Genomic DNA, 16,400 nt, shown 5'->3' on the forward strand with positions numbered 1-16,400 from the left:
AAATGAGGGTAGGACTGTTGTGAGAAGTAAATGAGATAAGATGTGTTAAAACCTGAGGCCGGTGCCTGTCACTGAGGAAGAACTCCTTAAATACGAATGTTCATCCTTCTACTTCTTCTGATTACCACCACTCAGAGATCACCTAGCATTTGTGATACCGTCATCTTGCCCTTGGGGAAGGAGCTTCAGTTTTGTGAAAATATAGAGCTTTCTAAATATGGCCCATTGTTTCCAACCTATCAACACATAAAAATATACACTTTGATGCACTCATATGTATAATTTCAGATGTTTTGAAAAACTGGAGTGATGCCTTTTGTTGATATTATGAACTTCTCATGAATAGTCCCAAATAGATTAGAAATGAAATTCCATTGGTTAAAAACATGGGAGAAACTATAGAGCGTGCAGCAAATATGTAGTAAGTTTGGTGCTGTTTTACATCTGCAACCAGGAAATACTAGTAGGGGGTTTGATTTAGTGAGTAAGTAACTTGTGAGCTAGACAGGAAGTTGGTTTCACTGCAGCACTTTGGTTAAACCAGCTGCTGCCTGAGCAGAAGCCATCTTCAAGTGGCCGGGGAGGAGTGGCCTCCCTTCTAGCCTCTTTTATTAAAAAAATTAATTAATTTATTTTTGGCTGCGTTGGGTCTTCATTGCTGAGCGCGGGCTTTCTCTAGTTGTGATGAGTTGTGGTGCGTGGGCTTCTCATTGCAGTGGCTTCTCTTGTTGCAGAGCACGGGCTCTACGAGCACGGGCTCCACAGTTGTGGCTCGCGGGCTGTACTGCACAGGCTCAGTAGTTGTGGTGCACGGGCTTAGTTGCTCCACAGCATGTGGGATCTTCCTAGATCAGGGCTCGAACTCGTGTCCCCTGCATTGGGAGGCGTATTCTTAACCGCTGCTTCACCAGGAAAGTCCCTCTAGCCACCTTTTTATGGCTGAGGACCCTGATGTGTCTTGCCTGGCTCTCCTTTGGATTGAGATCCCTGTGGGTTGCTGGAGGGAAGGAATAGCTACCTTGAGGCAAGAGTGTGTCCCTCCCTGTGTCTACTGGGAGATGTACTGTTAATTCCCTTGGCCTTTTCAGGGGCACCTGCTTCGGGGGAGGCCTCCATAAAGGCCTGGACTCTTCTTCTGTTTCTGGTGCTGACTCAGAAACAGGAGCACCTAGGAGACAAAGAGAAAGCCAAGTTGTAGTAGACATCTGTGGTTTTTGCCAGCTCTCTCTTCTTTTTGGGGACCCATCTTTCTCTCACTCAAACCATGTGGTTTGGGTGGTCCATTCCCTGACTCCAGGGATGGGCAAGTGACTGAAGCCTGGCTAACGAGAGCACCTCATTGCTTTAGCCACTGTGACTGGGTCCGGGGTGGGGACATAGCCCAAGCCTGGCCAATCACAGGCAATTTTGGTACTTTTTGCAAGAGCTTTTAAGAGGCATTATCCTCTCTTTTTAAAAATAAATTTATTTATTCATTTATTTATTTTTGGCTGCGTTGGGTCTTTGTTGCTGAGCACAGGCTTTCTCTAGTTGCAGTGAGTGGGGGCTACTTTCCTTGCGGTGCATGGGCTTCTTATTACCATGGCTTCTCTTGTTGTGGAGCACGGGCTCTAGGTGCGGGGGCTTCAGTAGTTGTGGTGCATGGGCTCAGTAGTTGTGGCTAGTGGGCTCTAGAGCGCAGGCTCAGTAGTTGTGGCACACGGGCTTGGTTGCTCCGCGGCATGGGGATCTTCCCAGACCAGGACTCGAACCTGTGTCCCCTGCACTGGCAGGTGGATTCTTAACCACTGCGCCACCAGGGAAGTCCAAGAGGCACATCCTTTCTACCGGGGTTAACAAGTTGTCATGGAATTGCAGGAGGCCATCTTTACCGCCACATGGGGACAACGTGCTTGAGAGGAAAGGCTAACAGAGCTGAGAGACTCAGACAAATAGTGCCCAGAGGACATTTTCTGAGGCCTGGATCCAGCTGAGCCTGGAGTTGGCTGGTCCTTGCACTATCCAATTACATGAGTGAATACATTTCTTTTTTTGCTTACGAGAGTTTGAGTTAGGCTTCTAACACCTGTTACTGAAGGAGTCCTCACTGACATACAAAAGAAGGAAGAACTCAATGGATTCACTTTCTGTATATTTTATTCCTATTTTTCATTTGTCAGTGTGTTGGCAAGCTCAATGGATCTAATAGGTTTAAGAATCTGGTCCATGATGGCCTGGTGACCTTCCTTCCAGGGTCATCATGGGAGATAATCAGGATTTAACCAAATCCTGCAAATAGGCCTGTCTTTGTGTATATTAAGCATGTCTTTTTTTTTTTTAATTGGAGTATAGTTGATTTACAATGTTGTGTTAGTTTCAGGTGTACAGCAAAGTGAATCAGTAAGCATATCTTTTTATTCTAGTGTTTTGACATCTGGGACCTTACTCACCCTGGGGAGGCTGTCCCTCCCAGGGCTCGCCAGTTCCTAGAGACTGTAAAGGACCACCTGCAAGTGCACATTTCATATGGAAACCAATAAGTCTAGAGCCCCTCCCCCCCTCCCCAGCCATGACCTCCTTAACACTTCCAGGCCACTATCCCCCTGCCTTAATGACCCCCAGGGCCAGGTACCAGACAACCAGGGACAGCCCTGATGCACAGAGCCTGCCCAAACTTTTCAAACTAGCCAATCCCAAACCGGCTTAGCCTGGTTGCCCTGCCTCGCCCATTCCTTCCTGCCAAAAATGCAATAAAGACTCTTGCCCATCCCACACGCCCCCCCACCCCCACCCCCACTCAGCCAGCCCGTCTGCTTCCTAGCTGACCCTGGTTCTTCTCCATGTGGCCTCGAGGGGCGTGGCATGCTCTCTCCTCTTGCGAACTGTAACAGACTATCTTTTCACTGGCAGTTGTCTCCTGATCTCTATTGGCCTCATCATACCTGAATAATAAGAAAAACCTACATTTAAAAATACTGTAATACTATGTGTTTTTTTTTAAGGAGCTAAGTAATTTTTTTCTGAAAGTTAAAATCTACGGACTGAAATGTGCAGATCTTAAGTGTACAGTTCAATGAGTTTTGACAAATGTATATATCCATGCAACCAACCAAGATTTCGAACATTTTCATCACTTCAGAAAGTTCCCTTATGACCCCTTCCATTGACTGGTCTTTTAAGATTAACAGACATTCTTCTTCATAGTGAGAATTCCAAACAGCCATAGAGCAAAAACTGAGAAATCAGTGGCCGTTTTTGCTGAAGTTTCTAGAAAGCTCAGAACTAGGACTTCTTCAAAATTGGAGTCAGCTGTTTAGAGAGTTGCCTTTTGCCTCGGCTTGCCCAGAAAAGTCCCAGGGGCAAGAATGTGGAATGGCTTGGGAAGGTCAGAAAGACTTTCTCCTTGTGCAGGGTGCAGGGTGCAGGGTGAGCTGAGCGGTCATTCAGAAGCCTCTTTCAAAAAGCCTTTCTAAGTCCCAGCTGGAATTGCTCTCTCCCTTACCTGTACTCTCTTAGCACTTTGCTTAGAAGCTCAAAATCTCTTCCCTGACAAGGATTGTAGAAATCATCTAACATTACATAATAATGGTACCTAATTCAAAATCAGGAAAATGGAACAGACTCACAGACATAGAGAACAGACTTGCGGTTGCCAAGGGGGAGGGCAGTGGGGAAAGGAAGGACGGGGAGTTTGGAATGAGCAGGTGTAAACTATGATATACAGGTTTGTATATTATATGATAATACAGATTAAACAACAAGATCTTACTATACAGCACAGGGAACTATAGTCAGTATCCTGTGATAAACCGTAATGGAAAAGAATATGAAGAGGAATGTATATATATGTATAACTGAATCACTTTGCTGTACAGTAGAAATTAACACAACAATGTAAATCAACTATACCTCAATAAAATAAATTACAAAAAATCAGGAAAATGGCTCTTCAGACAAACTTTTATCTTTCTTTTATAAAGCAAAGGTCCAAAGATCCAAATATCCTCTTTATCTTGGCTGCCAGGTAACTCATCTAAATCCAGTGCTTACCAAAAGCAATGAATTCATCCCAGATGTCTGATAACATCTATTTCTCTACTCTTTTTAACCAGGTGTTTTATTTTTTCAATTTCAATTTTATTTGTCCTTCTTAATATATTGCATTTATTTGTTGTAAGCTGCCTGAAAATTCTTGCACCTTTATAACATCTACGGTGCATTGGACTTAATTTATGAGTATGGCTGACTTCCATTTTCTTCCACAGTTTAGCAAAATGCTCTGCTTGACGAGGACTCAATAAATATTTTAAAAATTGAGTTGAGTATGACCAGAAGAGAGCTACTTATAGACTTATCCTTTTTCTTTCTTTAAAAAAAAGTTCTCTCAAGGGGGTGACCCTGAAGAGTGTCAGCCACGATTTAGGAGAGGGCTGCGTTAGCGGGACCCACACCCCAATCCTTCCTGGCCTGCCGGGTTCCCTCAGGAGACCGAGTCACAGGGACCTACCTCTTCTTCGTGCCTTCCCTTTTGGGGGGTGTTGGGTATGGAAATGAATCTTCATGGGGAAGATGAAGAGCTCTGCTGGGGGCTTATTGGCTTTAAGTTGACTCCTCAGGGGGTCCAGGACTCTGGGTGATTCCTCTGAGATAGGAGGTGATTTCAAAGCCTTTGGTGCCTGGAGAAAATGTAAAAACAAACACACCCCCATCTGGCAGGTATCTAAATCCTGCTGCCTGCAAGGGATAAATGACATTGTATCTTACTGAATCTCCAGCATCAGAAGCTGCTGAGTGTAATGTCGCTTCTGTACCCAGGGCTGGGAGATAAAGCTGACAGACCTGGAAACGGGTCAACTCACTAGAGTAGGGCTGCTTTGCTTCATGGGAACGTGGTTATGCACCCATTAACCTAGCCTCTGATTGCTCTGAGAAGTATAAATGTAAATTCAAGAGCCTTTGTGAGGAAATACAGTCTTTCTTGCAGTCGGGAAACTGAGCCAGATTAAAATGATAGAGCTGAGATTTCCATGTCCGGAGAAGGAGAAATCTTGGCTTGTGTCGTTAAGAGAAGAAAGTATGGCTCAGATTGTGGACTGTGCAAACCTGTAGGTAAGAAAGGGCAGAAAGTAGGAATACACATTTGTGTTTGCTTTCCTCATGTCATCTCTCTAAGCTTCAATTTCTTCCTCTGTAAAATGGGGGCAATCATACTTCCCACCTCATAAATTGCCATGAGGATTAAATGAGTTAATTATGTGTAGCTACAACAGTGTTTGGAGCTAGGCTTTTTTCTATGATATTTCTTTGAGAGAAGACTCTTCTTTCATTAGGGTTTAATACCTAATCTTGCCACTAGCAGAATACCTAGCTGTCTCCACACGTCTGTAATAGGAACATAGCTAGAAAAAAAATCACTGTGTGTCAGGATCAGCTACAACTGTAACCCAGTTTTTTTATGTCCAAAAAACCCCAAAACATGTGTGTGTGTGGTGTATGTGTATATGTATATGGGGAGAGAGAGAGAGAGAGAGAGAGAGAGAGAGAGAGAAAGGAGCTATGGGTAGCACTTAGTCTCCTGTTTCCAATTATTCAGAAGTTGCTGAAAATTTCTCCTTTTAGTTTGCAGCTTTTAACATACGAACTTGGTTCTATGAAATGTATACGTGTGCTGGGTTTCAGGGACTTCAGTTTCACAGGAGGAAAAATAAAAACGTCTCTCACTTTTTTAGTGTTCAAAAAGAAAAAAGATCCGAAACACACACAAGTATCCTAATGTGTTTAGAGTTGAATGAGGAAGGAAATTCACCCAAATATATTCAGGGTAATATGTATAATTATGAGACGTTAAGAAAATGATTAACCTAACACATGCACATAGCATATTTATGTCCCTGGAGACCTCCACTGTCCAGGTGCCGGCTGCCCACCAACTGCCCTCTTCTGAATACTGACCTTGTGTATTTTGTTTGACAAGGTTTGCATTGGGAAATCTATGTGGAAACTCAAATGGTTTGTGTGAGGTATGGCTGATAAGCCAAGCCTTAATTTCTCTATTGTAATTAAAAATTTACAGAGTTTTAATATAGTGGAAAATATTGCTTTCCTCTGCTAAATCATATACATGGGTTGAGGGAAGGGACTCCTGTCCTCTGAGCCTGGCTTGGTTCTGGGCTGAACTGGGTGTGAGATTGAGGGCTTTCCTTAGGCCTGAGTGACCCTGGCAGGTCAGGCCTGCTGTTTACTCCTGGTTCAAAGGAACCTGGGAAGACAGATGCCCTTCTGGTATGAATGGAAAGGTTTAGATCAGCTTGGACATGGAAAATCTGAGAAAATCCTGAATAGACTGAAAACGACCTCCCTCACTGGCACCAGGACCACCTGGTGTGCCCATGGCTCCTCAGGCCCACTTCAGATGGTGCGAATCCCCACCATGAACTAACACTGCTGTTGTTTCCAGTTGGACACAAGATACTTTCACATAAATGCTTCATCTCCTTTCATCCTTCCATCAGCCCTGTGAGGCTGGCATTATTATCTGTGTGCACAGAGGAGGTCACTATAGCTCAGAGTGGTGAGCCACTGGCTCAAGTAACACAGCTGCCACGGGCAGAACGTTCCAGAGTCCCTGCTCATTCCCACTCAGCACAGGTGCCCCCCAACCAAACTGAAGACCCACACAGAATTTCAAGGCAGGACCAGGCCAGAGACGGCGAAGGACGTCTTTAAGGAAGGTGTACCTGACTTCTGAAGGGGGTTGATAAACCTGCAAAATTTATCCTACATTTTCAAGGTGACAGACCCTCAAATTAAGCAAAACCATTTCTGGGTTCCAGCATTTTGAGGTTGAAGTGGGTCAGCTGCTTACAAACCCAAATTCTATCCTTACACGCTTACAGATAAACCTCAGCCCCTTAACAGGAAAAGGGATTCTGTTGGCACCAGAAAGTTTGGTTAACACCATAACGCTTTAATCGGGGGCAGCTGAAATTTCCTGTACTTCACTATTTTCAACATTTAGTAAATTACTACAGCTTTAGTCCAGCTCCACCCGGTGAGCTCAGAAGCAAGTAAGGCCTGTTCTCTGAGACATCCCTTTGAGTCACCTCATTCCTAGATTAAGATTAATCTTTTAAGTGCGCGCATGCTTAAAACACACACACACACACACACACACACACACACACACACACACAACCTTTTTCCTCCTCGCTTCTCCAGATGTGTTTTTTTCTGAGCCTGTGGCAGATGCTACAGGAGGGAAAAGACATCTTTCAGCAGGAGGCTCCTGGAACAAGTGGCTGCTTCTGCCCTGGTGGAGTTTCATATTCCCTTGTTTGTCTGTAGAAACAGGATGGGAACAAGAACTTATTAGTTGCCGGGGTGGGGATGGACAGTTGACTTTCAACTTTTATCACTTTTGGGTTAATGGGAAGAGAGACAGAGAGCGCCGAGGCACTCAGACGGCCATGGCTTTGGCTGAGGTAGCTTCAGGAAGCCCTAATCTCATTATCTGGGTTGGGTTCTTGTTGGTTGAGTCAGGTGATAGGGAGAATAATAACGATCATCATAGTAGTTACTATGTATTAAGTGTTAACTATAGGACAAGAATCATGCAAAGTATTTTATATGCATTAACTGAATCCCCATAATAGCCTTATGGAGGTATTATTATTATTCCCATTCTACAGATGAGGAAACGGAGCCTCTGTAAGATTAAATAACTTGCCCAAGGTCACCGTTAGTAAGTGGGGGTAATTTGAGCACAGGCAGTCTGACTGCGGAATGTGTGCGGTTGAGGACTGGTCTCATTCCTACCTCCAGCTGGACTTTGGCAGTTATTTTCTAAGGTGAGTGGCATGAGGAAGTGACACTCAGCCTGCCTCGGTGCTCTCTGCAGGATCAGGTTTACCGAGATCAACAAGCAAGATATTTGGCTTCTTACCGCTGAGATCTGCCTTCCTGTTGGGGAAGGCGCGTCCATAGAATGTCGTGTGGGATTTGTCACGCAGGAGCCAAGAATGATCGATGCGGGCATGCCCAAGGGCCCTCCTGGAGGTTTGCTGTGTTTTTTCATGGTGGCTTTCCTTTGAAGCGTGGATGCAACGGTGATTCCCTTTTGACGTGTCCTAGGGAAGGACAGATACGCATTCCTGAAAACAGGTTTTGTAAAGGAACAGAGCAGGTTCCTATAACAGTCAGACCTTGTGGCTAAACTGGTGGTTCCAAGGATGAAATCTCCTTAGCAGCCTGGGAAGAAAAACATGGTTATAATGGCAAGATATTTCATGATGTTTATTATAATAAAACATTTTATTATTGGTGATAGAATGACATTTAACCATGCCTGACATATAGTGCTTTCTTGCAAAAAATTTAAAAATCAAAATGAAAAAATTAAAAATCAAGCATTAGTATCACTGTCTTTTCTTTTTGGCAAACTTTTTTTTATTGTAGTAAAATATACATAACATAAAATTTATCATTTTAACCATTTTTAAGTGTATAGTTCTGCATTAAGTATATTCACGCTAGTATCATTGTCTTTATCCATCATAAAATGTCTCTTCTCTCCCACTAGGTGGTACTTCTCTTCTCCCCCTTTCCTGTTTCATTGGCGTGTGACCTGCTTGTAAGTCATACATGTTTATTCAAGATAGGAGCACGTGTTGTCTACGTTTCTCTGAAGCACTGTCGCCTTGTACACACACACACACACACACACACACACACACACGGGCCTTAGAGTTTAGAAAGCATTTTTACATTTTAACTTATTTAATCCTTATAGCAACCTTGGGAGGTGTGTATGATAACAGCTCCATTTTACAAGAGAGGTAATTCAGGTTCAAAGTTAGTTAAGTTAGTCACCACAGCTAGCAAGATGCAGAACTCAAAACAAGGCTTTTCCAACTCTAAGGCCAAAAAGCTCTTTTTTCTAGAGAAGGCTAGAGCTGCCTAGATGGGGTGAAGAGTGTAGGGAGGATCTGTGGTTAAGTAAGATTGGAAAACCATGAGTTAAAGCTAAACCAGCCACTTTACCTATAGAACTACCTATGGTCCATGGTCAAATGTGCACTGTGACTCTCTGGGAGGAGGACATTTCCCAAATGTATTTGGCCAAGAAACCCTTTTTTTGCATGGAGCATCTGGCAATGCTAGGGTTCCACAGGTGACACTTTGGGAAACAGGGGTCAGTAGGCTCAAAGTACTCTTCTCTTCTCTGGAGGACCCCAAGAAATGGTGTAGGGAGGGAGCATTATCTCTAAAGTCAGAAGAATAGTGACGGAGGGGACCCCATTAGAAATGGTACCTCTGCCTGTGTTTCATCTTCCTGCCAGGGCTGCTTCCTGAGTGGTGGCAAGCGAGTCCCCTGGCTGCCATGGTTCTTGGCTACAGAGCCCAGGTCCATGTGTCCACCAACCCCAGCTTCCCCTTCATCCAGGCCCTGCTGACCTGCAAAGGTGAACAGTGTGTCAACTTCACAAGCCCAGAGATAGGTATGATGCTGTTAGCTGCTTCCAAACTGCCTTCCTTCTTGCTTTTCTGAGCAAAAGTGTCGATCAAGGCCCTTGTTCCTCCTCCCTCCTTATTACTGTATTTCTGCTAGTGCCTCCACAGAAGTGGCAGCCAGGTCAGTGGAACAGAACTGCTTTAAGAGTCAGGAGGCTCAAGGTTGAGTCTTTGTTTCATGGACTCAGTTTCCTCATCTGTAAAATGGGGATACTGATTTCTTGCTCTCGCTTCCTTGCAGAGTTGTCTGGGGCTCAAATAAGATCATGAATATGATACCCCTTTGTAAACTGTGAGGGACTAGGGGATAACAGAGGTGTGATGATGGTGGGGTGACCTGCAGCCCTGCTCTATTGTCACTGAGATGCTCAGTCTGAAGCATTTGATTTCCTGGGATGTCTGCTGTTCATTTACTTGTAGAAAAACTCAGGCAAGTGCACTGCTTAGCAATCTGCACTTACCCTGTCTGTGTAACCCTCAGGAAGGATCTGAGTCAACAGATGACTCCAGCATAGTTAACAAATCTTTCATCGATGGTTTAAAGGGTCCTGCAGCTATTTTCATCACTTACTCAAGGTAGATTTATTGCTGAAACAGTCTGGCAAACTTTCCTTGTTTGGAGCCGCTTTAGCAACACCTCCACTCTCTGCTTGCAGCTCCGTGGAACAATGGGGCTGTCTTTCAACCAGAGGCGCTGGAAGCCCTCAGGGGCTCTGTGTATGTTGGAGCGCTGGGCTTCTGGAGGCTCCCAGCCAGCCTCACTGTCCCCCATACTCCCCAACCCTTGTCATTCCTTACATCATTCTCATCCTTGGTGTCATTGGGTCAAGAGCCAAGTGCTTATCTGTGGACTACTCCCTCCCTGCAGCTCCCCTTCCTCTGCCCATTGGCTCCTGAAGGCTACTTTGGGGCTGAGCTGAGCTGAGAGTGTTGGTGGGGCAGATGCAGACTCAGGCGTAGGTTCAGGGGGACTGCTCAGGTTTTAGTGACCCAGGGAATCCCTGAATCTGGGGTGGCCCAGGGCCACATTAGGCCTGCTCCCAAGAAAGCCTGAACTCCATATAGGATGGAGCACTAAAGACCTTTCTGTGTGTTCTAGAATGATCCTTTGGGGTCAAGCTGGACTTCAGGGCCATCCTTCCTGGTCAGATTCACCAGGGAGCTGAGTGCATTTCTGAGGGTAGAGGAAGTAAAACTCTGGCCAAATGGCCACTCACCTGCTGAACTGTATTTTATGGCAGACTGGCTAAGTTGGGGCAGGGTGCTCTGGGGCGGGAGGATATAGAGGGGCATTCTTCCCTTTGGCTGTATCCCAGGTGATATTGAATATATGACTCAATCTATGTGAGGGAAACCAAGATCCTTCTCAGTAAACATCATCTCTGGCTCATTTATCTATGCTTAACAGAAACAGGTTTGCAAGCAAGGTATTGGAAGTTTCAGTTGTTGAAAGGAGACCACACAACTTGGTCTCTCTCTATCTCAAATATGGGTTCAGATTACCCAAATAGTGTGCATGGGGGTAGTAATTTAGAGCTCTTAGAGAGCTTTTTTACCTGTGTCTTCTCCTATGGTTTTTTACAACAACCCAGAGAGAGTGGAACGCAGACACCACTACTACCATTTTACAGATGAGCAAACTAAGGATGCACAAAGCATAAGTGACTTAGCCAACATCACATTGTTGGGGGATCTGAGATTTGCAGCCAGGACTTTTGTTACTTTCTCCAATACAGTGTCTGGCAAGGAGAGGGAGACCAAGGGGAGATAAAGTTAAAACAAATAAACCATCAGTCAGGGTTCAGGCTATAGTCTCTGAGCTATTTTTCCTTCCTTACAAGTTGATTTTTGATCCCTGTGATCATGGGCAATTGGGCATTACAGTTATGCTTAAAAAACACAAGGTAGGGAGGTCTATAACTAACATTTACTGAGCACTTGCTATGAGCCAGATACTGCATTATCTCGTTTAAGTCCCACATCCAATCCTGTGAGGTATAGGTGGGTATGGTCATCTTCATTTTATAAATAAGGAAACTGAGGCCCAGAGAGGTCACATGGCTTAGAATCTGGTGCTAATGGGCACGTGTTTAATCACTATTTAATATTGCCTCTCTGTTTCTGCCTGATTGTGACAGCTCCTCCGTATATGGCATCAATTAGGGAAGTCACTTGATTCCTTAGGTGTGCAGTGTTGATCCACCCTCCAATGGAAGTACTATAGTCCACAGTCCAGTATTTTTAGATCTTAGGGCATCAAAGTCTAAGGATATTAACTGGAGACAGTAGAATTTTTGAAGCAAGAAGGCATTAGGCAATGGCGTGGTGGGGTACCACCTGGGGAAGGGCAGAAGGTTCCAGCACAGGAGGATTACTGGGTGAGTTCACTACTCTTAGGACATGGATGGCCCAGAAACTTGATCTCATCAGTGCCTCAGAATCACTGGTCTCAGGGATGTTGACCCACATTAGCAAAGTGCATAGAGACTGATGTATAGACCGGGGTATAATTACAAAGAGAAATACAATTGCCTGACCAGCATGTTTCCCAGAGATGAACTACTGGACAAGGTTATGACCAAAATTCCTTGATAATGGAATCTAGACTCAAGGGAGGTATATGGTAGGCATGTTTATGGCACCAGGCTCTGAGAACCTGCCATGTTCTCCACTCCACTTGATAGATCAGATTCTCTACTTATCCTGACTAGATCCTTTTGCAAGTACAGGGCTTGGTTTGTTTCTGGACTATTGTTTCTGGAAAATTCCTTTTTCATTTCAGAAAAATTAACTTTATATTATGTTAGGCTCTTGTCCTTTCCTTCTCGTTTCTCAGAAACTCTGGTAGTAGTCAAGACCCTATTCTTTGCCCAGTCATCTTTATCCAGTCATCTTTCCCCATCTCCCTTAGCAAAGCAAATCTGGCTCTTTTAATGCTTCAAGTTCCCAAGAATAATATTGACAGGTAGAACCTCCGTAGTACTGAACAGCTTACAGACAGCTCACGATAATTTTCTGTGCAGTAACGAGGTAGGCCTTGTTATGTCCATTACAGAGATAAGCAAACAAGCTCAAAGAGGTTGAGTGATTGGCTCAAGATCTTACATCTAGTAAGAGACAGAACAGCCATTGCAGAACAGCCAGATTTCTGGCTCCAAAGCCTGTATTTTTTCTTATGATATTGCCACAAAGCCACAGGTTAAAGAGTGTTAGAGTGAAAAAGACATAAGAAATCGTCTAAAATCTAGACTCTAGATATGCACTGTCCAATACAGTAGCCATTAGCCACGTGTGGCTACTTAGATGTAAATTAATTAAGAGTAAATAAAATTTAAAAACTCATTTTCACAGTCACACTACCTACATTTCAAGAGCTCAATAGCCACATGTGGCTGATGGCTACTATATTGGAATTGGACAGCATATATATATATATACACACACATATATACATATATGCATGTATACATACATATACATACATGTATATATATACACACGTATATGTATAAAAATATATATATATGTATAAAACATTCCATCATTGCAGAAGGTACTATTGGATGGTGCTGGTCTAGACTAACTCCCTCATTTTACAGATGAGGACAATGAAACCCAGAATCCCTAGACCTTACTTTGGAAAACTTCATTTTAAGCTGTTAAAAATCCAAGTATTTGAGGTCTGGTTTGATAAAATCAACATATACCTTGTTCCAAAGATTTTCCTGGTTGAATCCAAAATGGAGGGAAGACAGGCAGGAGATGGTATTTGGGGGGTACACCTGAAAGATCCTGTTGTGGCCTGAGATTCTTTGGTACATTAAGTTGACTTTCCTGGAGCAGGACAGAATCCTTGATGTATCCTGAAGGTAGGTCAGGAGTTATTGGTAGAAGTAATGGTTGCCAGTCTAGACGTCTTGGTGATAACTACAGGGTTCCCCACTTGCATTAGTCTTAGTTTTGGACATTGTCCATTAAGGAAGACAATTAGAAGATGCGAGAGATTAAAAAGTCAGATAGAAGCCGTAGAGCGTTCTCTGTCTAGTGTCTTGGGTGCCTCTGGTCCTGTGCCACATATGTACTTCTTCCGCTCCACCATTCCCAGGAATTGGGTCCCCCTCATGGAAGAAACATGGCTGCTTCTTTGGGGTTGGCTAAAAGGCACCTCCTGCCTCGGGAGGAAATCTAAAGGTTTCTCCTGGATATATCCTGCTTGCTTCTGCAACCCCCATGATTTTCAATCCATTTTATAAGTATTTATTGAGGGCTTATCAATGGTCCCACCTCTACTGGGCAGTAGGGTGGATACAGAGAAACCAGACATGGGTCCTTTTTAAAGGCACTAATAGTCTGTTGGAGAGACAAAGCTCTCCTCTGCTCTATGTGTGTGGTCCCGAGTGTCAGTGTTATATAAGGCCAGAAAATGAGGAGCTCAACATTGTCTGGATTTGTCAGAGAAGCCTTTGTAGAAGATGTGTGCCTAAAGGGTGGTGAGGATTTATCATAGGAGTGGAAAGATGGGAACATACCAGCATCACAAAGGTGGTGAGCTCTGAGATGTGAAGGAAGAGGGTGGCAGAGTCCACTGGGCCAATGATCTCAAATCCCAGTATTGTCTTTGCTCCTCCAGCTTGAGAGTCTCACCCTCAAGAAGGCCTTTGATGAGGAATTATGGCAAGAGGCCCAAGAATGCACGTACACATGGACCTTTCCTTAAACCACACATTGTAGCTACATGACTTTCACAGAAGGGTCTGAGACATTTTTTGATGTTAAGAGGAGCTCTCCTCCTTGAAGACGTTGGGCTTGGGCCATGGGGCAGTGGCCTGCTCTGCCCTCCGCCCCACCCAACAATAAACATATCTCTGGTTAAGAGGCTCTTTCTCACAAGTGTTAGATAAATGGAACTGCCTGGAACCATGGGTCCGCCGTGAGGGGCAAACCAATTACTGGACAAACCCACATCTCTCATTTTCCTTCAAGTCATCACTTACTGAGGAGAGAGCTGTTTTCTCTCCTTTCCCGAAGTAAACCTGTAAAGCAAGAAGAAAGGCAGTTTTCCTCTGGTCCCGTCTGTTCGTTGGTGCTGAAGAGGTGGCAGCTAGCTGAGTAGCCACTGGCAAATCCTACTGCTCTCCCCTCTCTTCCCCAGTAGGCTTGCCAAATAAACTATGGGATGTCCAGTTAAAATTGAATTTCAGATAAACAATGAATACTTTTTTAGTAGGAATATGTACCAAATATTACAAGTGTAACTTTTTTGTGCGTGCCTCTGTGTGTATGTGCACGTGTGTAGGCGCTAAATCTGGCAACTCTAATTCCCAGCCATTGCCTGTTTTTATTTTTAAGCCATTACAGAGTGTGTTTGGGGTCTCTGTTCAGCAGTAGGGTGTCTGTCTCACTCCTGGGTGGGTTGTGCTGGAGAGCCACCTTCTTTGAGGAGGAGGCCTAACATTTCTACGTCCTGGGGGATCTGAGGTCCCTCTGAAGGGGAAGTAGGGGATATTGGGAAGAGGGTGGCACCTGGGGTGTGGGGAGGATCTGGCTTCTGGTTTCAGCTTTGCTTTTGGCTGAATGACCTTGGACAAATTACTTTGCCCCTCTGGGCCTCTTTCTCCTTCCCTTGTAAAAGATTGGGATTGCACTGGAGGATCTGGAGTCTCTGCATGGGGAAGCTTGGGATGCACGTTCTGCTTGGGATGCAGAGCGTGAGACTGTTGAGAGGCAGTAGAGGGAAGGCAAGACTTCAGGCTGCACTCCCTCCGCACACGTGGGGGAAGCTGACGGGCGAAAGGTGCGACGGCACAATTAACACAGAATTGGGCCTGAAATTCTGCTGTTTCAGACCTTGATGGAAAACACACTCTCACACCAGAATGCGAGGTGGGGAGGCTCAAGGTGCACCTCCTCCCACGTCCCCACTGACCTGCACATTGGAGCCTGTACATGGTGTCAGGGGGCCACGTCCGCAGGAGGCCGCGGAGGTATCTCTTGGCTGAATACCCAGGCTGGATCCGCCGTAGGCCCTGGCTCTCTGGTTGGCTTCGGAAGTGGAGGTATGGCTGCCAGGCTCTGTCCTGCTCTCTCTGTGGGGACACCAGTCAGGAAACAGCATGGCTGCTGAGCTGGGAGCCTCCCAGTGATACAGGCTGGCTAGCACAATCCTCATCAGTAATCCGGGAGACTCCTGGAAGGTGCTGGAAGGCACCAGAAACGGATGCCTCGGCCAACAGACATAAACCAAGAGCCCACCAAGCAAAGCTCTGAAAGGCCCCTGTGGATTTGCAGTTGGAAGGAGAAGGAGAAATGAGAAATACCAGATCCCATCTTGAGATAGAACACCAGAAAAGGATAAAGAGCCTCAAAAGAAAACACATCATTTAGGTCAGCCTGTGGAAATCATTTTAGTATCTTAAAAAGTAGCCCCGTATGAGAAAGCCAGGTCGACAAATCAGCATCAGCATTCAATGTTTGCAATATGAATAATGGGACAGACAAACTCTGTCCGTGTTCACGAGGAGCATGGCATTTTGAAAACATCTGGCTCTGCTGCATTTCATTTCAGCCAGGGAGAAGTTTCTGGGAGTCTACCTGCCAAAGTCACTATGCAAGACATCATGGGAAATAAATGTGAATAATAACATCTTACACTTGGCTAGGGCTTTATCTTATACAAATAATTTTCACCTCATTATAATCCTTTAAGGTGGACAAGTTAATATCATAACCACTTAAATGAGGTAGAAATTCTCTAAGGATAATCAGTTAAGCACAAGAATAGCAAACACGTGGTCCTTGTGTTGACATCTCTCCTCATCCCTGTTGTCCATGGCAGACATCACCAATCAATCACAGCACTCTTGACTGAAGAACTGATTGTGATCTGAGTCTTTGCTTTTTCTCTGGAGAAA

The 16,400-nt window shown here is 44.7% G+C and overlaps 1 protein-coding gene across 1 annotated transcript in view; it reads right to left on the minus strand.

Moving 5' to 3' along the window:
• KIAA2012 (KIAA2012 ortholog) overlaps positions 1 to 16,400 on the minus strand; it is a 110,267-nt gene that overhangs the window by 80,635 nt on the left and 13,232 nt on the right. The window contains 7 exon segments of the mRNA XM_027123866.1: positions 1,019 to 1,168; positions 4,487 to 4,655; positions 7,175 to 7,317; positions 7,922 to 8,105; positions 9,290 to 9,432; positions 13,197 to 13,352; positions 15,416 to 15,575. Of these exon segments, the coding sequence (XP_026979667.1) occupies positions 1,019 to 1,168; positions 4,487 to 4,655; positions 7,175 to 7,317; positions 7,922 to 8,105; positions 9,290 to 9,432; positions 13,197 to 13,352; positions 15,416 to 15,575 (1,105 nt within the window).

The sequence above is a fragment of the Aethalodelphis obliquidens genome, unplaced genomic scaffold (genome assembly GCF_003676395.1).
Source record: "Aethalodelphis obliquidens isolate GAN/ISIS:26980383/991018 unplaced genomic scaffold, ASM367639v1 scaffold2, whole genome shotgun sequence".
Classification (NCBI taxonomy): domain Eukaryota; kingdom Metazoa; phylum Chordata; class Mammalia; order Artiodactyla; family Delphinidae; genus Aethalodelphis; species Aethalodelphis obliquidens.